This window comes from Monodelphis domestica, chromosome 5 (assembly GCF_027887165.1).
Source record: "Monodelphis domestica isolate mMonDom1 chromosome 5, mMonDom1.pri, whole genome shotgun sequence".
In the NCBI taxonomy this organism is placed as follows: Eukaryota; Metazoa; Chordata; class Mammalia; order Didelphimorphia; family Didelphidae; genus Monodelphis; species Monodelphis domestica.
The window spans coordinates 41603459-41624158 of NC_077231.1; the positions used below are offsets into that span (position 1 = coordinate 41603459).

General features: G+C 36.0%; 1 protein-coding gene across 1 annotated transcript in view; it reads left to right on the forward strand.

The window, feature by feature from the left end:
* The window catches only part of HMGA2 (high mobility group AT-hook 2), a 198742-nt gene that overhangs the window by 157466 nt on the left and 20576 nt on the right, over positions 1–20700 (forward strand). The window contains exon 4 of the mRNA XM_056798405.1: positions 16855–16887. Within this exon, the coding sequence (XP_056654383.1) occupies positions 16855–16887 (33 nt within the window). The remainder of the gene's footprint in view (positions 1–16854; positions 16888–20700) is intronic.

The window sequence follows — 20700 nt, forward strand, 5'->3', positions numbered from 1 at the left end:
TACATAGCATTTACTCTACAAAATTAATATCCATGACATAAGGCAGCCTGACTTCCAGATGAGTCTTCATGACAGTTATCCTGTTCTGGGTCTCACAGGTCAATTCCAAAGATTGTTCCTTATGCCTTGGAGCATTGATGTTGGACTGGCTCTAGATCCCAGACTCTAGAAAGTCGGGGTTCCAAAGCACACTCCAAACTTACAAGGTTGGAGGTTACACAACCTTCATTTAAGTTGAAAAATAATAAAGAGTCCTAGGACAAAAGCCTATTTGGGGGGACCATGTGGCCTCAGTGAGGCCTCTCTTCTAACCACATTATCTCTCACTGAATGCTGTCAATGAAAGAGTCCAACTATGAACAGAACAGATAAAAGGACTAAGGTAAGAGAGACATAGTGGAAGCCAGCCAAGACCTCTTGAAAGATGTTGCAGCTCCCAAACCCTACATTCACCATGTGGTTAACAGACTGGAACCAGTTACAGAAGTCAATGCTCCATATGTCTCTCCAAGACATATCCCTTACAAGTCATCACAACTTTCCTGAAAGCAGCCTCCCTCCCTCTCCCCATGAAGAACTGCCATCCAAGGCACTCTGCACATGTTATAGACCTCCATTTACAAGAATATATGGAGCTGTAGTTAGGTAACTCAGTGAACTGAGAGTCAGGTCTAAAGATGGGAGATCCTGGGTTCAAAACTAAAAGACACTTCCTAGCTGGGTGACCCTGGGCAATTCACTTAAACCCCATCACCCAGCCCTTATTGCTCTTCTGCCTTGGAACTAACACTTAGTATTGATTCTAAGATAGAAGGTAAAGGTTTAAAAAAAAGAATATACACCAAGTTCCAGTTCAGCAACCAACCAGAAGAACTTACTCTGGTGATAAATTATACAGAGCAGGAAGCAGCATAGAAGAAGAGTAATTGTGTATGCTTAAGTTTTCATGAAGTCCTTGGGAATGGTTTGCTTACTAGAAATAAAGATTGGGTATGCTCCATAAGAGGGGTAGGGAGAAAGGCACCCAAGGAGTGCTTTCTACACTCATTTATTTAACTGATCATAAACAGTAGCATCTTGTTAATGTACAGCCAAAGAAGTGCCTGGGATCCTCTTAGCTAATGTGATTTTGGGGGTTCTTTTTCCCTGATTCTGTAATCAAAGGTATAAAAGTATTTTCTTTCCTCCCTTTACCAAATGTTATAGATTTCATGGCTTTCCTTCTCAATATGATCAAATAGAGAAAATAATAAACAGAAGAAAACCAAAAGAAACAGATATTGTGATAGTGAAATGCATATAATAAGGTGAAACTCATACTCAACTAGAATTGAATTTCCTTCTATTTTTTAAAGAACTTCAAAAGAATAAAGAGCTGAAACACACACACACATGCATGTACATACACACAAATATACATACACACCATATATAATTTTGTGGGTTGCACTTGAATTGACTAAGGAGTGCTAAGATATCATTCTATCTATCCTGAAGCCCTTTAACTCTTGAGAAAAAAATAATGAGAACAAGTAGGGTCAAGTGAGATCAAAATTATCTCTTCTGCTGTGAGATTTTGTGCATACCACTTTATAATTTGGTACCCCAGCTTCCCAAGTTATGAGAATGAGAGTGTTTAGCCCAAAAGGACTGTTATGGAAATAAATTTATTAACTGAAGCTCTTTGACAATAAACTCCATTACTACAACAGTGTTCTTTTGGAAGCAGCTTCCTGCTTGATTGTAAGAAACTGAATGGAAACATCTTCAAAAATGATTAAAAATTGAAAAAAAAACTGCCTTAAATTGTAACACAAGTGCATAATTGTTACTTTCTAATTGATGTGCTTTCCCTTACTTTCAAAAGAATTCCTTCTAGTAATAGCATTTCTAGTTTAAGCTAAATGTTTGGAAGGAAGGAAGGAAGGAAGGAAGGAAGGAAGGAAGGAAGGAAGGAAGGAAGGAAGGAAGGAAGGAAGGAAGGAAGGAAGGAAGGAAGCAAAGAAGCAAAGAAGCAAGGAAGCAAGGAAGGAAGGAAGCAAGGAAGGAAAGGAAAGGAAAAGGAAAGGAAAGGAAAGGAAAGGAAAGGAAAGGAAAGGAAAGGAAAGGAAAGGAAAGGAAAGGAAAGGAAAGGAAAGGAAAGGAAAGGAAAGGAAAGGAAAGGAAAGGAAAGGAAAGGAAAGGAAAAGAAAAGAAAAGAAAAGAAAAGAAAAGAAAAGAAAAGAAAAGAAAAGAAAAGAAAAGAAAAGAAAAGAAAAGAAAAGAAAAGAAAAGAAAAGAATCTTTTAGGGAAATCATTATACATGAGATGGATACTTAGTGTGGAAAGAGCACTCACTGGACTGGAGTAAGAAAATCTGAATTACCATCCAATATATAACATACATAGTTGCATGACTTTGGGCAATCTCAGTGAACCTCAATTTTCAACTCTAGAAGAGTGATAGCAATCAAAATACCTATACCTCACTGGTTCATGATGAGGAAAGCACATTGTAAGCCAAGGGTCATTATCATCATTATTAGTTTCATTTTTAGTTCTTGTTAACTGGTGCTCTTTGCTATGAATGCTATGATAAAGAAATAGTGTGAAGAAAGACTTTTGTGATAGACTGAATGATAATACTGTATGGTTATTTGGATAACACAGATTCTGGAATTCCATTTTTAGAAATCAAGATGAGAGCAAAATCTTGCCTCAGAATAAAGCTTACAAGAATTTGGGCTAAGACACAATCATGGGAGGTTTACAGGATCTCAATCACAATGGAAAACAAACTGAATTTTTGTCTTTGGAGGACAGATGATTTGAGCATTTGATTTTCAGAAAAAGGAATGGAAATTTTTCAACCTATGAATTCTGGAGAGCAAAAGAGGGGAAAAAACATTAATCTAAAGGGGAGAGACCTTGAGGGAAGGTATGGGGGGGGGGAGTATCTATGGGGAAGAACAGTTTGACTGAGATACATTGAAACTTTTTTAATAGTGAAAACAGTGAGAAGAGCTCATTTTTCCCAGTGGTATTTAGAGAGTCAGAGGGTTTCAAGCTGGTGTTATGTCATATTTAATATGCCATGGGTTGAAAGCTATACTTCTCCAAGGTAACCAGCTAGACTTCTCAGCTTTAGTTGTTTAGTCAGTTTCCGTCACTTCCTACTCTTAGTGATCTCATTTGGGAGTTTTCTTGGCAAGGTTTGCCATTCTCCAGCTCATTTGACAGATGAAGAAACTGAGGCAAATGGGGTGAAAAGATTTCCCCAGAGTCACACAGGTAGTAAATGTCTGAAGCCGGAGTTGAACTTTGGTCTCTACTAGAGGGTCATACTATCAGAATATGTCTAATAAAGCCCAGAACCATTTAATTCTTAAAAGATGAAAGTCCATTTCTAGCTCCTATTGACAATAAGCATTTAGTAAATAACATATACATCTTTAAAATCTTATTATTTCATTTCAGTTCACACAAACTCAGTAAACTCTTTCTCTAAAACGAGCTGCAGTCAAAACGCAATATTTGAAATCTTGAGTTCTCCTTCTTGGATTTATCATATGTAGCTCTTCTTGAAAGTTGGGGAATTGTAACTGCTGAATTCATCTTGAAAAAAGTTGTCAGTGATGTTGCTATTATTAAGTTTAGTAAAAGGAGGAGAACTAATGTTATCAAGACCAAAACAATTTATTAAATACTATTATTAGACATGTGTGATTAAAAAAAGAAATAGAATCACAGACTGAAGAGCTGGAAGAAAAATAGATCTTTTCCAAAGTTTCATGATTTCTTTTATCATATAAACATATGTGAGAATATGCATAACTTAACTCCAAACTCCAATTCATATTAATATTATATGACTTTTATTTTAAATCTTAGAAAGGATAAGCATTATTTGTTAAGTGAGGTTATAAAAGCATTACCCATATGTAAAAGTTATTTTCTTTTTTATTTATTTAAAACCCTTATCTTGGAATCAATGCTAAGTATAAGTTCCAAAGCAGATGAGTGGTAAGGGCTAGGCAATTAGTTAAGTGACTTGGCCAGGGTCACACAGCTAAGAAGTATCTGAGGCCAAGTTTGAATCCAGGACCTTCCCATCTCTAGGTCTGGCTCTCTACCCACTGATCCATCTAGCAGCCCCCCCCCCCATATTTATAAGTTCTAACACTTGCTTATCTTTAATGATATTAATTCCATGTTAAATATATTCTAGGTTTGCTTATAGAGCAAGATTGAACATTAGTCAGAATTTCTAATTCAAGGTGACATTAGTCCGAATTTGGATTTTGACTATATAACCTAATATGTATACATAAAATATTGTATTTCCCCTAAACTGTGCCAAGTTATTTCAAATCTTTATTATTTTTCTTTTCATGTCATTACAAAGTTTGAAGTGAAGTTAACTAACTGAATTGTCACATAGAGTTTAAAAGAAATGTATGAAGAAAACAAGGAACTACATTTGATCAATTTTGGAAATGGACTATTTCAGTAAGCAGGAGGATTGCGGCAGGAACAAATTAACCCTTTCTTTTACTCTGAACCAGTAATAATTTCTTGATTCCTAGTTGGCCTCTTTGCCTAAGGGTAAACATTAAAAAAGAAAATAATGGAGAATCATAAAAAATTGAGATGAAAGACTCTTAAGATCATGTATCTTTTGTCCCACCTGTGCATGACTATTCCCTTCAGCAAACCACAGCCATCTATTCCAAAATAAAAATATTTATTTTGTTGCTGTAACTCAGCAGCTAGTAGAAATACAACTTTGATACTCTGAGTTCAACAACATTGGCCTCACAATTGCTTTCTCTGTTTGATTTTTATTTTGAACTTAATTAGAATCTTTAAATTTCCAGTTCAACTTTTTGAAGGAAATTAAATCTACACATGTTTTAGATTTTTCTTCAATGGAGAAGGTTTATTTTCCTTTTTTGGTGTCAATTTTTCTTTCAAATCTCTGTTCCCATTTCTTCCATGAATTTTCATCTCTTCCCTTTGTGTAAATCACTATAAATTTTACATATTTTCTTATTTCCCCATTATAGAAAATCTTTGTGTGTTCTCTTTCTATGATATTTTTCTTATTGTGTTTGATTCTGTGTGCTAATTATTTAATAGTAAAATGCAATAAACTAAAATGACATATTTGTCTTATTCTATAACTTTCCATTTTTCTTTGAGATATTTGTATACCAGAGACTGGATTTTTTTTTAAGTTATAAGTTCTTTGTCTTAATTTGCATATGATAGTCTCTCTCTCTCTCTCTCTCTTTGTTCTTCCTTTTCTTCAATATAAACTATCATGAATTGTATTTATGCAGAAGCCAACCATATTTATGAATAGAAAACTTAATTTTTTCAGCTTTACAGTTAATTAGAACAATGTTATTTTAGTTGGTATGTTGTTCATACTCCTGGCAAAAACTCTGGGCCAATCAAACTGGATGACCTAATACCTCCTGCCTTCTTGAGTTTTCTAAAACAAAAGAGATGCAAAGCTGCAGGCACCCCAAATTTGTCCAGAAAGATAACTCTGGTGGCCACAGGCTGACTCTAATAGGCATTAAGTAAACAAAAATCACAGCTGCTCTCATACTTTAACAATGTAAATGTTTGCTAGTTTTAAAAAATGGGACCTAGCAGCAGCACGGGAAGTTTGGTATAATAATCCAATAAATTCTTCTGAAATAACCCAACTTCTGTCTTTTATATTAAAGTTTAAGCGTAAGACCAAGTAAAATAGAAAATAAAGAACACTTCCCTTTGCCCCAACCCCCACACCAAACAGAAATTCCACAGGTTTTGCCAAAACTCCCCATAGATTTATCACTTTGTATGAGACTTTGTACAGAACACTACAAAATCTCCTTTGCACTTAAGGGCCAGATGTTACTGTCAAATTGCAACCATCCGTGGCTACATGTATATACACACAGCACAGTCATCATCTAACTGCACACATGAGGCACAGGGAAAAGAACTTATGACCCAATACAGATTTTTTACTCGCGGTAAATGCAGAATTGCCACTAACTGGTTGTTGTAGTTTGGTTTATGATCTAGATCTAGATTTAGACCTCCCACCACTAGAGGGCATGACAATTCCCAAATCAGGGATGCCCTAGAAAAGAATGATAGTTTGTAACCAACAAGTAATAGTGCCAGTGAGCCTACTAGCCTACTACTGTTTAAAAAGCTCTGGTATTCATCCACCTTGAACATTTTGTAGCTTCATCGCCTCCCTACAGGAGATGCCCCATTTGGGTAATGATCGATGGGGACTGGAGAGAGTTTTTGCTCCCTACCTGTCTAAAAATATCCCTTTCGTTTATGTAAGCAGTAACAGAGTAAACATTGGAGTAGCAGGGTACCACTACATTTATGAGACTATAAGCTCCTTGAGAGCAGGGATTATTACACTCTTTGTATATGTATTACTACTGCCTGCCTAGCTCAGTGACTAGCACGGATGGAGACTTAGTAAATACTAGTTGACTGGAGGAAAGATGCGTTGATTGCTTGCATCCTTAGAGCACTGGTCCTTTTCATCTTGTACTTGATCTCCTCCTTTGGCTACCCTCCCTCCCCCAAGTAGAAAATTAATTCCTTGAGATCAGAAGGCTCTTACTTTTATTTCCAGTGCTTAAAAAATATGTTTCCATTCCATCCCGGAAAAGACAGTTCTCTTGGTTATTTATTGCTGGCAAATTTTTGCTTTCAAGTTTTTTTCTCAGTGCTAACTTTCCGGATTTCTTGCTTTTTTTAATTTCCAGGTGCTCAAAGACACTTACCACCCAGTCTATTTAATAATGGTCGTTAGCTTTTCATCTCCTCCTATATCTTTTAAATGACTCAATGCTTTTACTCCAACCATCTCTCATGTCTGCAATGCACTCCTCCCTGCGGCCGACTTCTCTAAATCCTTATCCTTCAGGGCTCACATCAGATGCTACCTCATCATGCAGTGAGGGTTCGCAATCTCTCAGTTTCTCAAATTGCTTTGCTTCTTATGATTCAGACATGTATGTGTTGTGTCTTCTTGTTCTTTCTCTTTGTAAGCATTAGTTATTTTAGTTTTGTCCTTGTATCTCCAGGATCCAGCCTTTATTTAAATATTTATTATTTAAACCCTACTCTCTGGCTTAGGATCTATACTAAGTATTGATTCCAAGACAAAAGAGCAGATAGGGCTAGGCAATTGACCACAAATGACTGGCCCAGGGTTACACAGCTAGAAAGTGTCTGAGGCCAGATCAAACCCAGGACCTCCCGTCTCCAGCCTGGCTCTCTATTCCCTGAGCTACATAGCTTCCTTCTTGCCCATATATTTGCACATAGCTGAATTTAATTGACTATATAAAATCACTTTGGACAACAGGTACTTAATCATCAGTTCTTTAGAAGATCTCTGGAAAGCTATGACTTGAATATCAGTCTAAGAGAAAATTGTCTGCTCCCCGGTGAAGAGCAAGAAGCTCTGGGTAGTTTTCAGTGTGGCTCCATCATTTTGTCTGAAATGAATTCCCTAAATGCCAGGCACAGCATATTCAAATCCAAGTATTAAAACTCACCCCAAAGCCAAATACAAATCATTTTTTAATTATTTGCTATTTTAGTTTTCCCAGACCTCTTCCCCCTCTATTATTGCTAATAATTGCCTGCTGACTGTACCCTGAAATTAAATTAGCTGTTAGATGTTTCATTCTTGAGGTTTCCTGGATATATGAACAAAAGGGATTTGTCTTGCTGTAAATGATTTCAGACATCCAGGAACCCAGAAGGGGTGGATGGCAGGAGACCCTGGGACTGGAACAAGAGAAGGTCAGACAGAGTATCATGGAGACAACCATGATGTATATAGGAAGAAAAGGCATGAGATGAGGCAGAACACTGGAGATAGTCGTATATCCTATCCTACCATTACCCCATGGATGACTCATGGTTAAATAAAAAATAAATGTGTATCTGGGATGAAGAAGAGAAGAGTGAATTGGGAAGGAGACTACAAGTTCAAGGGGCCCATAGGAAGTAGCATTTAGAATCATAATAGAACGCTAAAAAACTTTTGAGTCGTCAGTGTGCTGGAGCCTAGGGTAAAATAAGCTTCAAGGAGTGAAGAGACCTCAAGGAATTAGAGCAATGGCCACATGTCACTAAAACAAAGAAGGGAACTTTTCTATTTGAATGTAAAAGGCAATTGATTAAAGCAGTACAAAGAAATTCACTTTGCCACCCTCCCCTCTTTGACTTCTGTCATTGATAAATGAAAGAATTGAAGCTCAGCATCCACCAACTTAGAAACTTTCATACTGATTAATTGATTATTGATTTTCACGAGTTACCTCTCCTAGAAACTGAATGAATCTACGTGTTTAACCTGAAAACCTTGACTAATCTTTTCAGACTCTTATCATATCACCCTCCCTTCCCAAACTCAGTGTGCCAAACTGGCTCACTTGCTCTTCCCACATGTGATGTTTTATTGTCCACCTCCATGTGCCTGCCTGGAATAGTGGCGGGTGATGATAATGGTGGTGGTGGTGGTGGTGATGATAACAACAATAATGAAAACATTTCTATGTTGCATTAAGGTGTGAAAAGTGCTGTGCAAGTAAAATCTCATTTTTGCCTCACCACAACCTTGGGAGGTAGAGGCTATTATTATTCACATTTTACAGGTGAGAAAACTGAGGTAAAGTTTAAAGTAAAGGTTAAGTGACTTTGCCCAGGAATGCTTCCTCTCCGCCTTTAAGGCTAAATTCAGGTATTCTTGTATGGGACCTTTGATGACAACTTCCATCAATTACTTTGTGTGTATTTTACATTTACATGGATTTTCTAGATCTTGTGCCCCACCTCCAAGAAATTCCTCAGTAGCAGTGACTATTTTAATTTTTGTCTATATGGCTCCAGTACCTAGAACAGTGCCTTATATTAATTAGTACCTTACAGTAGGTATCTTCTACCAGAAGCCTTTCCCATCCTCTTTTAATTCTAGTAACTTTTTTCTCTTAATTATTTCCTATTCATTAGGTATATAGTTTAGGTATATTTGTTTGCTTGTTGTCTTCCCTTTAGATTATGAGTTCCTTGAGGTAAGAAATTGTCATTTGCCTCTTTATGTATCTCCAAAGTTTAGCATGGTGCCAAGGCATACTGTAGGCACTTAATAAACATTTATTGATTGATTGGCAAGTGCTTGATAAATGCTTCCTGAATGAACTGAATTTGACCAAATTAATTATTCAGTTCATAGAGAAGTGGTCAAGGGATATAAACAAAAAAAATTTAAAGAGGAATTGTAAACTATTAACAACAATATAAAAGATTGTTTCAAAACATCATCCTAAAAGAAATGCAAACTAAAACAACTGAAGTTTCACCTCACTCACATCCAGAAAAAATGGCAGAAATGGCAGAAGACTGAAATAGATAACTTCAGAAGGGCTGTGGCAAGATAGGCATGCCATTGTGCATTGGGTAGAATTGTAGTTGGGGCGACCATTTGGCAAAGTAACCTGGAATTATGCTTTTCTAAAAAGTGGCTAAAATGGCCATACCCTTTGACCCAGAGAGACCACTGCTTGGCATCTTCTCCAAAGAAACAAAAACAGAAAGAAAGGTTCCATATATACTATTCCTAGTAGCACCTTTTGTGGTAGCAAAGATCTGGAAACAAAATACGCTTCTCTCAACTGGGTAATAACTAACAAAATTATAGTATGTCAATGTAATGAAAACTTTCTGGTCTACAAGAAACATTGGATATGAAGAATTCAGAGAAGCAGGGGAAAGCTGTCTAGAAGGATTTTGCAGAGTGAAGGTATCAAAAAAGCAAGCAAAGTATACAATAATTTCAACCTCAACAGAACTTGAAGTAATGGTGAAAATAGATTTCCAAGTGCCAACTGTTGTGAGAGGAATCTTTATTTTCATTTTAAAGCATTTCCTAAGATGATTTTGGACTACACATTGGAGAAGTGAATGTGCCCCTCCTGAGGAAAAAAATCCACTACTCCCCCTCCCTGCAATGTGGCCCTCATTTTGAAATATCATTTTTCACTTGTTGATGCTTTTTTTATAGACCCAGGGCAAAGAGGGAGTGTGGGGAAAACATGTCCCAGGTTTTATTAGTTCTACAGTATGAAATAAGCAGCTCAAAAAACCCCCAAGTATTTGCTCAAATCCATTACCAAAGTCCCATATGATTCCGAAAGCAAAGCTTTGAAACCCCACCTGCTACCAGTGTTACAGTAATGACTGCCAAAAAACAAAGGAAATCATTAGATTAAAATCTTGCTGCTTTCAAAAAACCCAGCAATCTACCTACTTTTTTTTTTAACTTAAAGGGCTAGTTTCTTTCAGAGGGCAGCATCTGCCCCCTCAGAGTGTGATGTTTAGTCTTATTTTACTATCTCTAGATCACGGGTCATTTAAAAAATGAAGTTTTAAAATTGGTAAAACCTAATTCAAACTCCTTCCTATTCAAGATTGAAATTTATATTCGAATGAATGGCTTATGTCTCGAACCTTTGTCATCAAGGATTTTCTTTGAATGCCTGCTAGAAGGGGCCCTACGTATCAACTTTATAGTACCTAGACTCCTTGGAACCGTAGGTTCTATTCCTAGGAGGGCGGTGGTAGCCTAGTCCTTCATTATTCTGAAGGAGATAAATGGAGTAGCAGGCAACTTCCTTCACGAGGGTCTTTCGATGAAAACTTAAAAGCTTAATTCCTCTGGGGATCTGGGAAATTCCGTAGCACATCCCCCCCACCCCCTCACCGCCACCGCCCCCCACCCCCACCCCTGTAAAAGTAAGGACTTGTCTATTGTCTTAGAAATCGACGTGATTCCTTAACTTTTCTTAGCTGGTTTACTGTTTCTCAGTGAGCAATTTGACGAGGTGTCCGGCTTTGGCTGTTATGGACCCTGCCTGTAGTTGTAACCCGTCATGGGATGAAGGGAGTTTTGTAAATCTAAACTGGGCTCCTCTCTCTGTAATTTGCTAATATTGGGACCGGAGGGTGGAGAGATAAACACCCGCCTTCTTGGACCCGTAGCATTTATCCTAAGTAGCCCCTTGTTGATGATAACACCAAAAAATCAGTTTATATCCCTCACGAACCATAAAGAAGGAGACCGCCTATTCATAGATTCGTCTCAAGGAGGCTGAATGTACAACTGTCCGACGACCAACTGAACGTTGGAGACCAGATCATGACAAAAAGTTTACCTGGGCTGTAGGGAAATCCTCATTCATTTCGTAGGGTCCTTCAGTTCTGGTCACCATTATTTTCCTTCAGAAAAGAAAGCAGCATGATTTTCCTTCAAAGTCCTTTGACTTTTGAATTGTTATGGTATCTAAATGTATGTCCAGGGCAATTTTTATCCACACCTCCCCTCCCCAAGTTAAAAACTGGAAATGCATCAGATAATTAGATGAGAGGTGTCCCATTTCAAACATTCTGAAGCTTGCTGAGTTCTGTCTAGTTGGAAAATCTTGAACCCCAAAAACTACATTACCCAGAATGCTTTTCCCTTTCTGCACTTTTGCGGCTTCACGTAATGAGTTCTGTAGTTCCTCAGGATCTCCAGATCGCTGGCTTCTTTCACAATCGGGCTGGGTGGCTTAGGTAACTTTTAATCTAGTTGTTATAAATAAATTTTTTTAAATATAATACTTTAGCTATTGGATGTCAATTTTAACCTTTACAGTTCTCTTAACCTAACTAATCCACACTTACTGAGCTCAGGGACTTAAACAGCAAAGCAAAAATCTAGAGGATCCCGAAGACAAAGAACAACTCCCTTCAGAGTTCCACAGAAGAGAAAACTTAGGAAGATGGTGTGGTAGAGAGCACTAAAGTGGGTGATTTTTAGTATCATTGTACTCAGCAACTATTTATTGGACCATGAACATCATGTACCCTTTGTGTACCTCAGTTTCTTTTCTGAAAAAAAAAAGGCCCATTCCAAGAAAGGTTGACTCTGGCATTGAATGTTAGTAACTCTGGGTTCTCTGTAGGAAATATGTGCCCAAGATAAATTTAGTTAGCAGGCTGCATGGGGGAAAAAATGATTGGTTTGCTTGTTTTGCAATTGGACCACTGTGAAATGATAAATACATCTACTGGCATAGAATTCTTCCCCGAAAAGAATCCATAGAGTGACCAACACATGTTTCTAATGACGAGGAACCTTAAATGCAACTAACATATCAGTATCTCTACGTAGAACACGAAGTAAGTAAGCTGGGGAAGATGGATAGATTTGCAATTGGTTTGGTATCAGAAAAGGTTTCCAGACAGTGGAAGTGCCATTTTTTTCTTTCTCTTTTTATGAATGGCTTCAGTATCCAGGGTGCACTTCTCTCCCCAAGCCATTCATAAAAAATAAAAACAAAACCAAACAAAACCAAAAAAGAAAAAAAAAACCCGACCAACTTTCTGGATACAGTCTGGAGCCATTGGGTGCCAGAGGCTGGGAAAACATACTGGCAGCAGTCACCCAACCCACATTGAAAGTATTCAAGGGTCTGTTTGTTTGGTGGTCTGAAAAGTATGAAGTGATCTGTGGAAGTGCAGCTGGTAGGAGGACTGGAGCAGACTAGGCAGAGAGCCAGCACTGGCCTAGTTTCAGACATTGTCTTTCCCCTCATTGAAGTGTCAGGACCTAATTCATGGAAAATTGGGTGAGTTGGCAGCTCTTTCAGAGGATTTCATTGAGCTGCAGAGTATGCAGGAGTCACATGAATGCAGAGGCCACAGCCAAAAAAATGTGGGGATTTCTGAGCAGTTGGAACTAGTCAGCCTGCAAGAATGTCTGTGGATTTGATGTGGTTTGGGAGTAAACATGTGTACAGGTGTAATCACCAAGAGGAGAAAAGAGGGAGGAGAGGGCTGGAGATGGAGGTTCCTGAAAGGCTCAATGTAGTCTATTCTTACAAATGACTCTTTGGAGATGAATAATCTCTTGGCAAGAACATCCGAGCCCTAAGGGGTAGAAAAGTTCTAATGAGCCCTGGGTAAACCTCCACCTGGAGAAGACATCATCACAAACTGTGTGGTTTTAGGATATCTTTCCCACTATGATTTCAAGCAAAGAAAAGGGCAGAGAAGAAGAATGGTTTTTTAAAGACCGGAATTCAGTTCTCTTGCCACAGTTCTTTTTAATCAGGTTTACTGAGCCTTGATTCTTTCAATAGGATCTTTTTTTTTAAGACACTCATAAGTCATAGAATGTCAGACCGAGAATCAGAAAGCCCTGAATCCCAACTCTGCCCTCAGCTGCTTGCTTACTGTGCTTCCCTAGAGAAATGACTTAATTTGTCTGCCTCAGTTTCCTCATCCATAAAATGGCAATAATAGTAGCCACCTCCTAGGTTTGTTGGGAAGAGAAAAGGCTACAGTACTTGTAAAGTGCTTTGAAAACTATAAATGCTAGCTATTAAGAACAACAGATCATTGAGTAACTGATTAAGGAAAGGAAATTGAACAAGGGAGTCCCACTCCTCCAGATAGATGTATATATAGCCAAACCTCCATTATTTGGGAAAATTGAAGCTCCTTTATTTTCAAAAAGCTTTTTTCTCTTTCAGGATTCAAGTGATCAGAAGAGAAGTTGCCCCAGATTGGGAGCAAAAAGATTCAAATTTTGCTAATAACAATTTAACTGAGTCAGCCAGAAGGAATCTCTAATCTCTCAAGTTTTTAAATGAGGAAACAGGTACAAGGAGATCAAGTGGCTTGCCCAAAATTGAATAGGTACCAAGTAGTATAGTCAAAATTCAAATCCAGACCTTCTAACTCCAGAATAAGTACTCATTCTTCTATTCCACTCTTCAGAATCCCAATTTCTTGATCTGTAAGATGAGGGTAAGAAGATAATAATACATATGCTGCCTATCTGCAAAGTAGTGGGAGAAAGTGTCTCTTTTAAAAGCACCCCATCATGGGGCAGCTGGGTGGCTCAGTGGATTGAAAGCTAGTCCTAGAGAAGGGAAGTACTGGGTTCAGACATTTCCTAGCTGTGTGACTCTGGGGAAGTCACTTAACTCCCACTGCCTAGCCCTTACCACTCTTCAGCCTTGGAACCAATATACAATATTGATTCTAAGCTGGAAAGTAAGGGTTTAAAATAATTTTTTAATTAAAAAAAAAAACCCTGCCCTGTCAATGTTAGCTCATAGTGATATCTTCAGGCACAGAAAGACTATTGAATTGAGGTTTTCATTAGAACAACTGTAAGTTGTTTGGGATATAAGCAAATACCTTAAGCCCCAAATCAAGTCAGAGAAATAATTCCTAAAACAGATTTATTATAAAAATAATCAAAAAGCATTTGAAATATTATCATAATCTCCCCTCCTTTCCTCAATCGATTATTTAAAACCTATTGGAAAATCCACGAGGAATCCAGAGTTTTCATCACAAAAGTAGCCAGTCACCTGGTATGTGAAAACCAAACTTCATAGCAGAATAGATACCAGTCAGCCTCTTTCTGTCCAAGCTCAGGGCTGGTGACAGAAGTGAACAAATTCAGTAATTCTGGCCTGAGTTCTCTTTAAAATGGGCTGTCTCATCTGGTTTTAATTAGGGCTTGTTTAAAAGGAGGTCTTCTTAAATTGTAGTAGAAAGATGGGGGAATGGGAATGAAAGGACCTAGATTGATGTCTACTGCTCAAAAATAGTTTAATTTTGAGACAGTCCATTCATTTATCTCTGAGCCGCAATTTCCTCATCTCAGAAATGGGGATAATCACATTTGTACCACCATTTTTGTGATAAGAAATTAAACAAAATGAGGTATATGAAAAGGCTTTAAAATTATAAATGTATATGTATTTACACATTTACATAAACTTACTTATAATTTGCATGGTATTCTTTGGTAGAATTGCTTTAATCTTCAAATATTTGCCATTTTTAAAACAATAAGCTCGAAAAACATTCATAGACATAAACATTTTCCTACACAAAGAACAGAAAAAGATTACCTAGGACAGTGAATTTTCAACTTTTAATAGAGTAGTTCCAACAGTGCCATTCTTGTCCACTTCCCTTCTGAATTTTCTTTTCTCTTCTGTGTGCTTTTGAAAAAAATTCTTACTTTCTGTCTTAGGACCAACTCTAAGACCAAAGGGCAAAGGTTAGGCAAACAAGGCTGAGTGACTAACCTAGGGTCATACATCTAGGAAGCATCTGAAGTCAAATCTGAACCCAGGTTCTCTGGCCTACAGGTCTGGTGTTTTATCCACTGTACTACCTAGCTCCCCCTCTTCTGGATATTTTTAATGAATTACTGATTCTCTTTTCTTTTTTTTTCTCCTTTTCTTTTTAGTTTTGCTATAACTGCCTTCCCCACTCTCCATATTCATTCTCCCTTTTAAAATCATTCTTTCCTAGTAAATATATATAGTCAAGCTAAAATGTTTTTTAAATGCCCAATCTGTGTCTGGAAATGTAGGTCTTCTTTACCTCTAATCCATCACCTTTCTGACCAGCCTGCATGCTTTATTATCAGTCTTCTAGAATCAGGATTTAGCAAATTGATTACAGCTCTAAAGCCATTCATTGTTTTCTTTGCAGTATTGCTATGACTGTAAAAACTTGTTCCCCTAATCCTGCTCACTTCATTCTGTACCAGTTTCATAGAAGTACTCCTAGGTTGCTCTGAATCCCATTCCTTTCTTGAGTTTTATGGTATAATAATATTCTATTACATTCTTATGTCATAATTTGTTCAGTCATTCCTCAGGAAATGGGAGCCTACTTTGTTTCCAACTCTGTATTGCAAAAAAGCCCCACCATATATAGATATAGATATACATATACATATATATATATATACATATTTTGTACATGTCTTTCCTTTAATCTTTTTAGGTATGAGTCTAGTAGTATAGCTACTATTGTATTGCTGCATCAAAGGGCATGCATTGTTTTGTTTTGTTTTTTGAGATATAGCTTCAAATTGCCTTTCAGAATGATTGAACCACTTCAGAAGTCTAAAAATGCATCTGTACCTGTCTTCCCATATCCCTCAAATGGTTATCTTTCCCTTTATGCTGTCTTGGTCAATTTGATGAATATGAGGCTGTAAAAGTTGTTTTAGTTAGGATTTCTGTTATTATCAGCAATTCTTCCCACTTTTTTCATTATTTCTCTTGAGATTCTTGCCCTTTTGTTCTTTCAGATTAATATTGTTATTATTTGTCTAGTTATGTTAAGTAGGCAAATCTTGGCAGTTTGGTATGGCAATGAATCTATAAACAATTTAAGTAACATTGACATTGTTATTAAAGTAGCACAGCCCAACCATGAGCAATTAATAGCTTTCTAATTATTTGTTTATCTTTGTTTCCATAAATAATGTTTTCTATTTATATTCAAATAATTCCTGTATATATCTTAGTACCTGGACTCTCAGATATTTCATATATAATCATTTTAACTTTGAAAATATCCTTTAGGGGGTATCTTGGTGGCTCAGTGAATTGAGAGCCAGGCCTAGGGAAGGGAGGTCCTGGGTTCAAATATGGCTTCAAACACCAGCTGTGTGACCCTGGGCAAATTACTTAATCATCATTGCCTAGCCCTTACCACTCTTCTGCCTTGGGAAGGAAGGAAGGAAAGAAGGAAGGAAGGAAAGAAGGAAGGAAGGAAGGAAGGAAGGAAGGAAGGAAGGAAGGAAGGAAGGAAGGGAGGAAGGAAGGGAGGGAGGGAGGAAAGGAAGAAAGAAAAAGAAAGAACTCTTTTAACTTTATAGATAAATATATAAATTTAACCAAAATAATTCATATCTTTGTCAGTTATAAGAATATAACATTGATTTTTTTTCCCCTTTCTCCTAGCCACAACAGGTGATTCAAAAGAAGCCTGCTCAGGTAAGATATGAAGTATAATGAATTCACTCTCTGATTATCATTAATAATGATATTAAATTAATTCCTTTTCACATAATACATACAGTTTTTATCAATATTTTTCAGCTTAGTTTCTTAGAACAGGAAATATTAGTATATTTTTAAATTTTCTCTTTTTATAGGATTGGTGCACTTAAGATATAAAGAGATGTAGTTTGAAAAGAATGTAGAACCTACAAAATGCTTTGAACATAAGTTTATTTAACTTGCCTTAATTTTCTGATCTGTAAATTGGAAATAATAAAGCACAAATTCCATGTGTAAGTTATTGGAGTAAGAAGTATACAATAATAACTTAAGTCTTTAACATAACTTACTGCAAATAATCATCAAATTTTGCCCTTTTATGTAACTATCCATTGACTTCATGGAAAACTTATTATCTGTATACTTTTATAAGTAAAGATATTTCATGATATTTATTTAAAATGTTTTCTTTATCACATTACTATTATATAACATCTTCTAAAGTTCTTAAGGCATATTCAAATCATTTTTTAATGTAAATACTACTAAAAAGCTATTAGTTGACCAGAAAAGTTAGCCTAATTTCACAGGATGGAAAGTCATTGACAATGTCAAAACACCCCCTTCATAATAATTTGGAGCTCCCTGTACTAAGTCCAGTTCATATCAGAAGAAATTAGTTATATCCTTTAAGAAAACAACTGTTGAGGCAACTTGGATGCAGGCTGGCTAAGTGACACTAGATAAATAAATCACTTAAACCCTCAATAGCCCAGTCAAGACTCTAAAACAATCCATTGCTAAAGAGTTGGCGGTCTGTACTGGTGAAGCAAATGTCCTCATTGGGAGTTCTCTGGACATTGTGCCCTCTCTAACCCAGGAGCAGAGGAAAACTTTAAGATAAAATTAAAAGTCAGAAACAGGTTAGAAAATAAGCAAACAGTTTTTAAAAAGCCTGACCATATATTATGGCCACAGGGAAAATCAAGTCACAAACCCAGAAGAAGGTAGTGATGGCAAAACTGCTAAAAGCAAAGCCTCAAAGGAAAAAATAAAATATGAATTAGATAGGAGCCCACAAGAATTCTTCGAAGAGTTTGAAAAGGATTGTCAAAGTCAAATAATAGTAGAAGACAATTGGTTAAAAAAACAAAAATGATGCAAAAAAATTATGAAGTGTCAACAGGTTGGTAAAGGGGGCACAAAAAAAAAACTTAAGAAAAAATAGAATTGGCTAATTGGTAAAATGCACAAAATCCACTGAGAAGAAAAGAATTTCTTAAAAAGTAGAATTGGTCAAAAGGAAAAAAATAGGTGCAAAAGCTCACTGAAGAAAATAATTTCTTAAAAGTTAGAATCAGGAAAGTGGGAATTAATGAATCTATAAGACATTAAGAAAAAATAAAATAAGTAAAAAAAAATTAAGAATAGAAGAAAATGTGATATATTTCATTGAAGAAACCATCAACCTGAGAAATAAACTGAAGAGAGATAATTCAAGAATTATTGTAGTACCTGAAAGCCATGCTCAAAAAGAAGAGCCTAGACATCATCTTTCAATTACTTATAGCTATAGAAATAACAAGGAAAAGAGATGGAAAGAATGTGAATAGGCAATGAAGAAACAAAACTGTTACTCTATGCATATGATATGATAGTCTACTTAGAGAATACTAGAGAATCAACTAAAAACCTAGTTGAAATGATTAACAACTTCAGCAAAGTTGTAGAAAATAAAGCAAACTCATATATAAAACTCATCAGATTTTCTAAATAATATCAACAAAATCCAACAGGAAGAGATAGAAAGAAAAGTTCTATTTAAAATAATCAGGGACAATACAAAATTCTTGGGATTTTGCCTGCCAAGACAATTTCAAGAACTATATGAAAACACTTTATGCACAAGTAAAGTCAGATCTAGAAAATTAAAGAAGTTGCTCATGGGTAGCCAAGCCAATATAATAAAAAATGACAGTTCTATCTAAATTAATTTACTTATTCAGTGCCATATCAATCAAACTATCAAAAGATTATAGAGTTAGAAAAAAATAACAAAATTCATCCAGAAGAATGAAAGGTCAAAAATATTAAGTGAACCAATGAAAAATATGTGAAAGGGGCCTAACAGTGACAAGTCACAAAATATATATTGCAAATCATCAAAGCAATCTGGTACTGGCTAAGAAACAGAATGGTAGATCATTGGAATAGATCAGGTACACAATATACAGTAATAAATGACCACAACAAACTAGCATTTAAAAAAGTCAAAGATCTAAACTTTTGAAACAAGAACTTTCTATTTGAAAAAAATTGCTAGGAAAACTGAAAAGCAATTTAGTAGAAACAAATTATAAACCAATATCTCACATAAAATACTAATATAAAGTCAAAATGGGTATATAATTTAGATGTAAAGAAGATTATCATAAGTAAATTAGGAGAGCATGGAAAATTTTAGATGTCAGATTGTTGGATAAGGAAAGAATTTATGAGCAAACAAGAGAGACAGCATTATGTGATTTTCAAATGGATAATTTTTATTGCATTTAAACTAAGAAAGTTTTGTTCAAACAAAACCAATGTAGCCAAAATTAGAAGGAAGATGGGGTAAGAATTTATAGCAAGTTTGTCTAATAAAGGCTTCATTTCCTAAATATAAAGAGAACTGAGTCAAATTTATAAGAATATAAGTCATTCCCCAATTGACAAATGGCCAATGGCTATGAAGTTTTCAGATGAAGAACCCAAAGCGATCCATAATAATATGGAAAAAATGCTCTGAATCACTCTTGATCAAAGAAATTCAAATTAAAACAATTCCGAGGAACCACCTTACTTACACCTATCAGATTGCTCAATATGGCAATAATGGAAAATGGAAAATGTTGGAGGGAATGTGAAAAAAAAAAGGACATTAATGCACTGTTGGTGGAGTTGTGAACTGATCTAACCATTCCAGGGAGCAATTTAGAACTATGCCCAAAGAGCTATAAAATTATACATACCTTTTAACTCAGCAATACCACTACTAGGTCTGTACCCCAAAGAGATAAAAGGAAAAGGACCTAGATGTACAAAAATGTTTATAGAAGTGCTTTTTTGGTAGCAAAGAAGTGGACATTGAGTGGATACTCATCAATTGGAGAATGGTCAAATAAGTTGTTGTACTAGATTGTGGTGGAATATCATTGTGTTGTAAGAAATGATGAACAGGATGGTTTCAGAGACACTAGAGAAAACATTTATGAACTGATGCAATATGAAGTAAGTAGAATCAGGAGAATATTATATACACCAATAGCAATTTTGTACAACCATGAAATAATCAACTGTAAATGATTTAGCTATTCTGAACAATACAATGATCCAAGACAATTCTGAAAGGATTAAGATGAAAAATGTCAACTATCTCAAGAGAAAGAACTGATAGAATCTGACTGTAACTTGAAGCACTTCCTTTATTTTTCAGGGTGGGGGGTTTGTCTGTGTTTTCCTTTGCAGCATGGCAAATGTGGAAATATGTTTTGCATGGCTTCACATGAACAATCTATGTAAAATTGCTTGCCTTCTCAAGTAGGGAGGGGACAGAGAGAATTTGGAACTCAAATTTTTTTTAAGTATGTTTAATTTTTACCTGCAATTGAGAAAAATAACATTTTAAATTAAAAAATAAGTGGTAGGAAATAATATCAAAAAACAATGGACTATTCCATAATGCATATGTGAATCTTTTAAAATTCATCTTACAATTTGAATCATTAAATGGCAGTATAAACCTTCTAAAGAATCAACTTCCCCCAG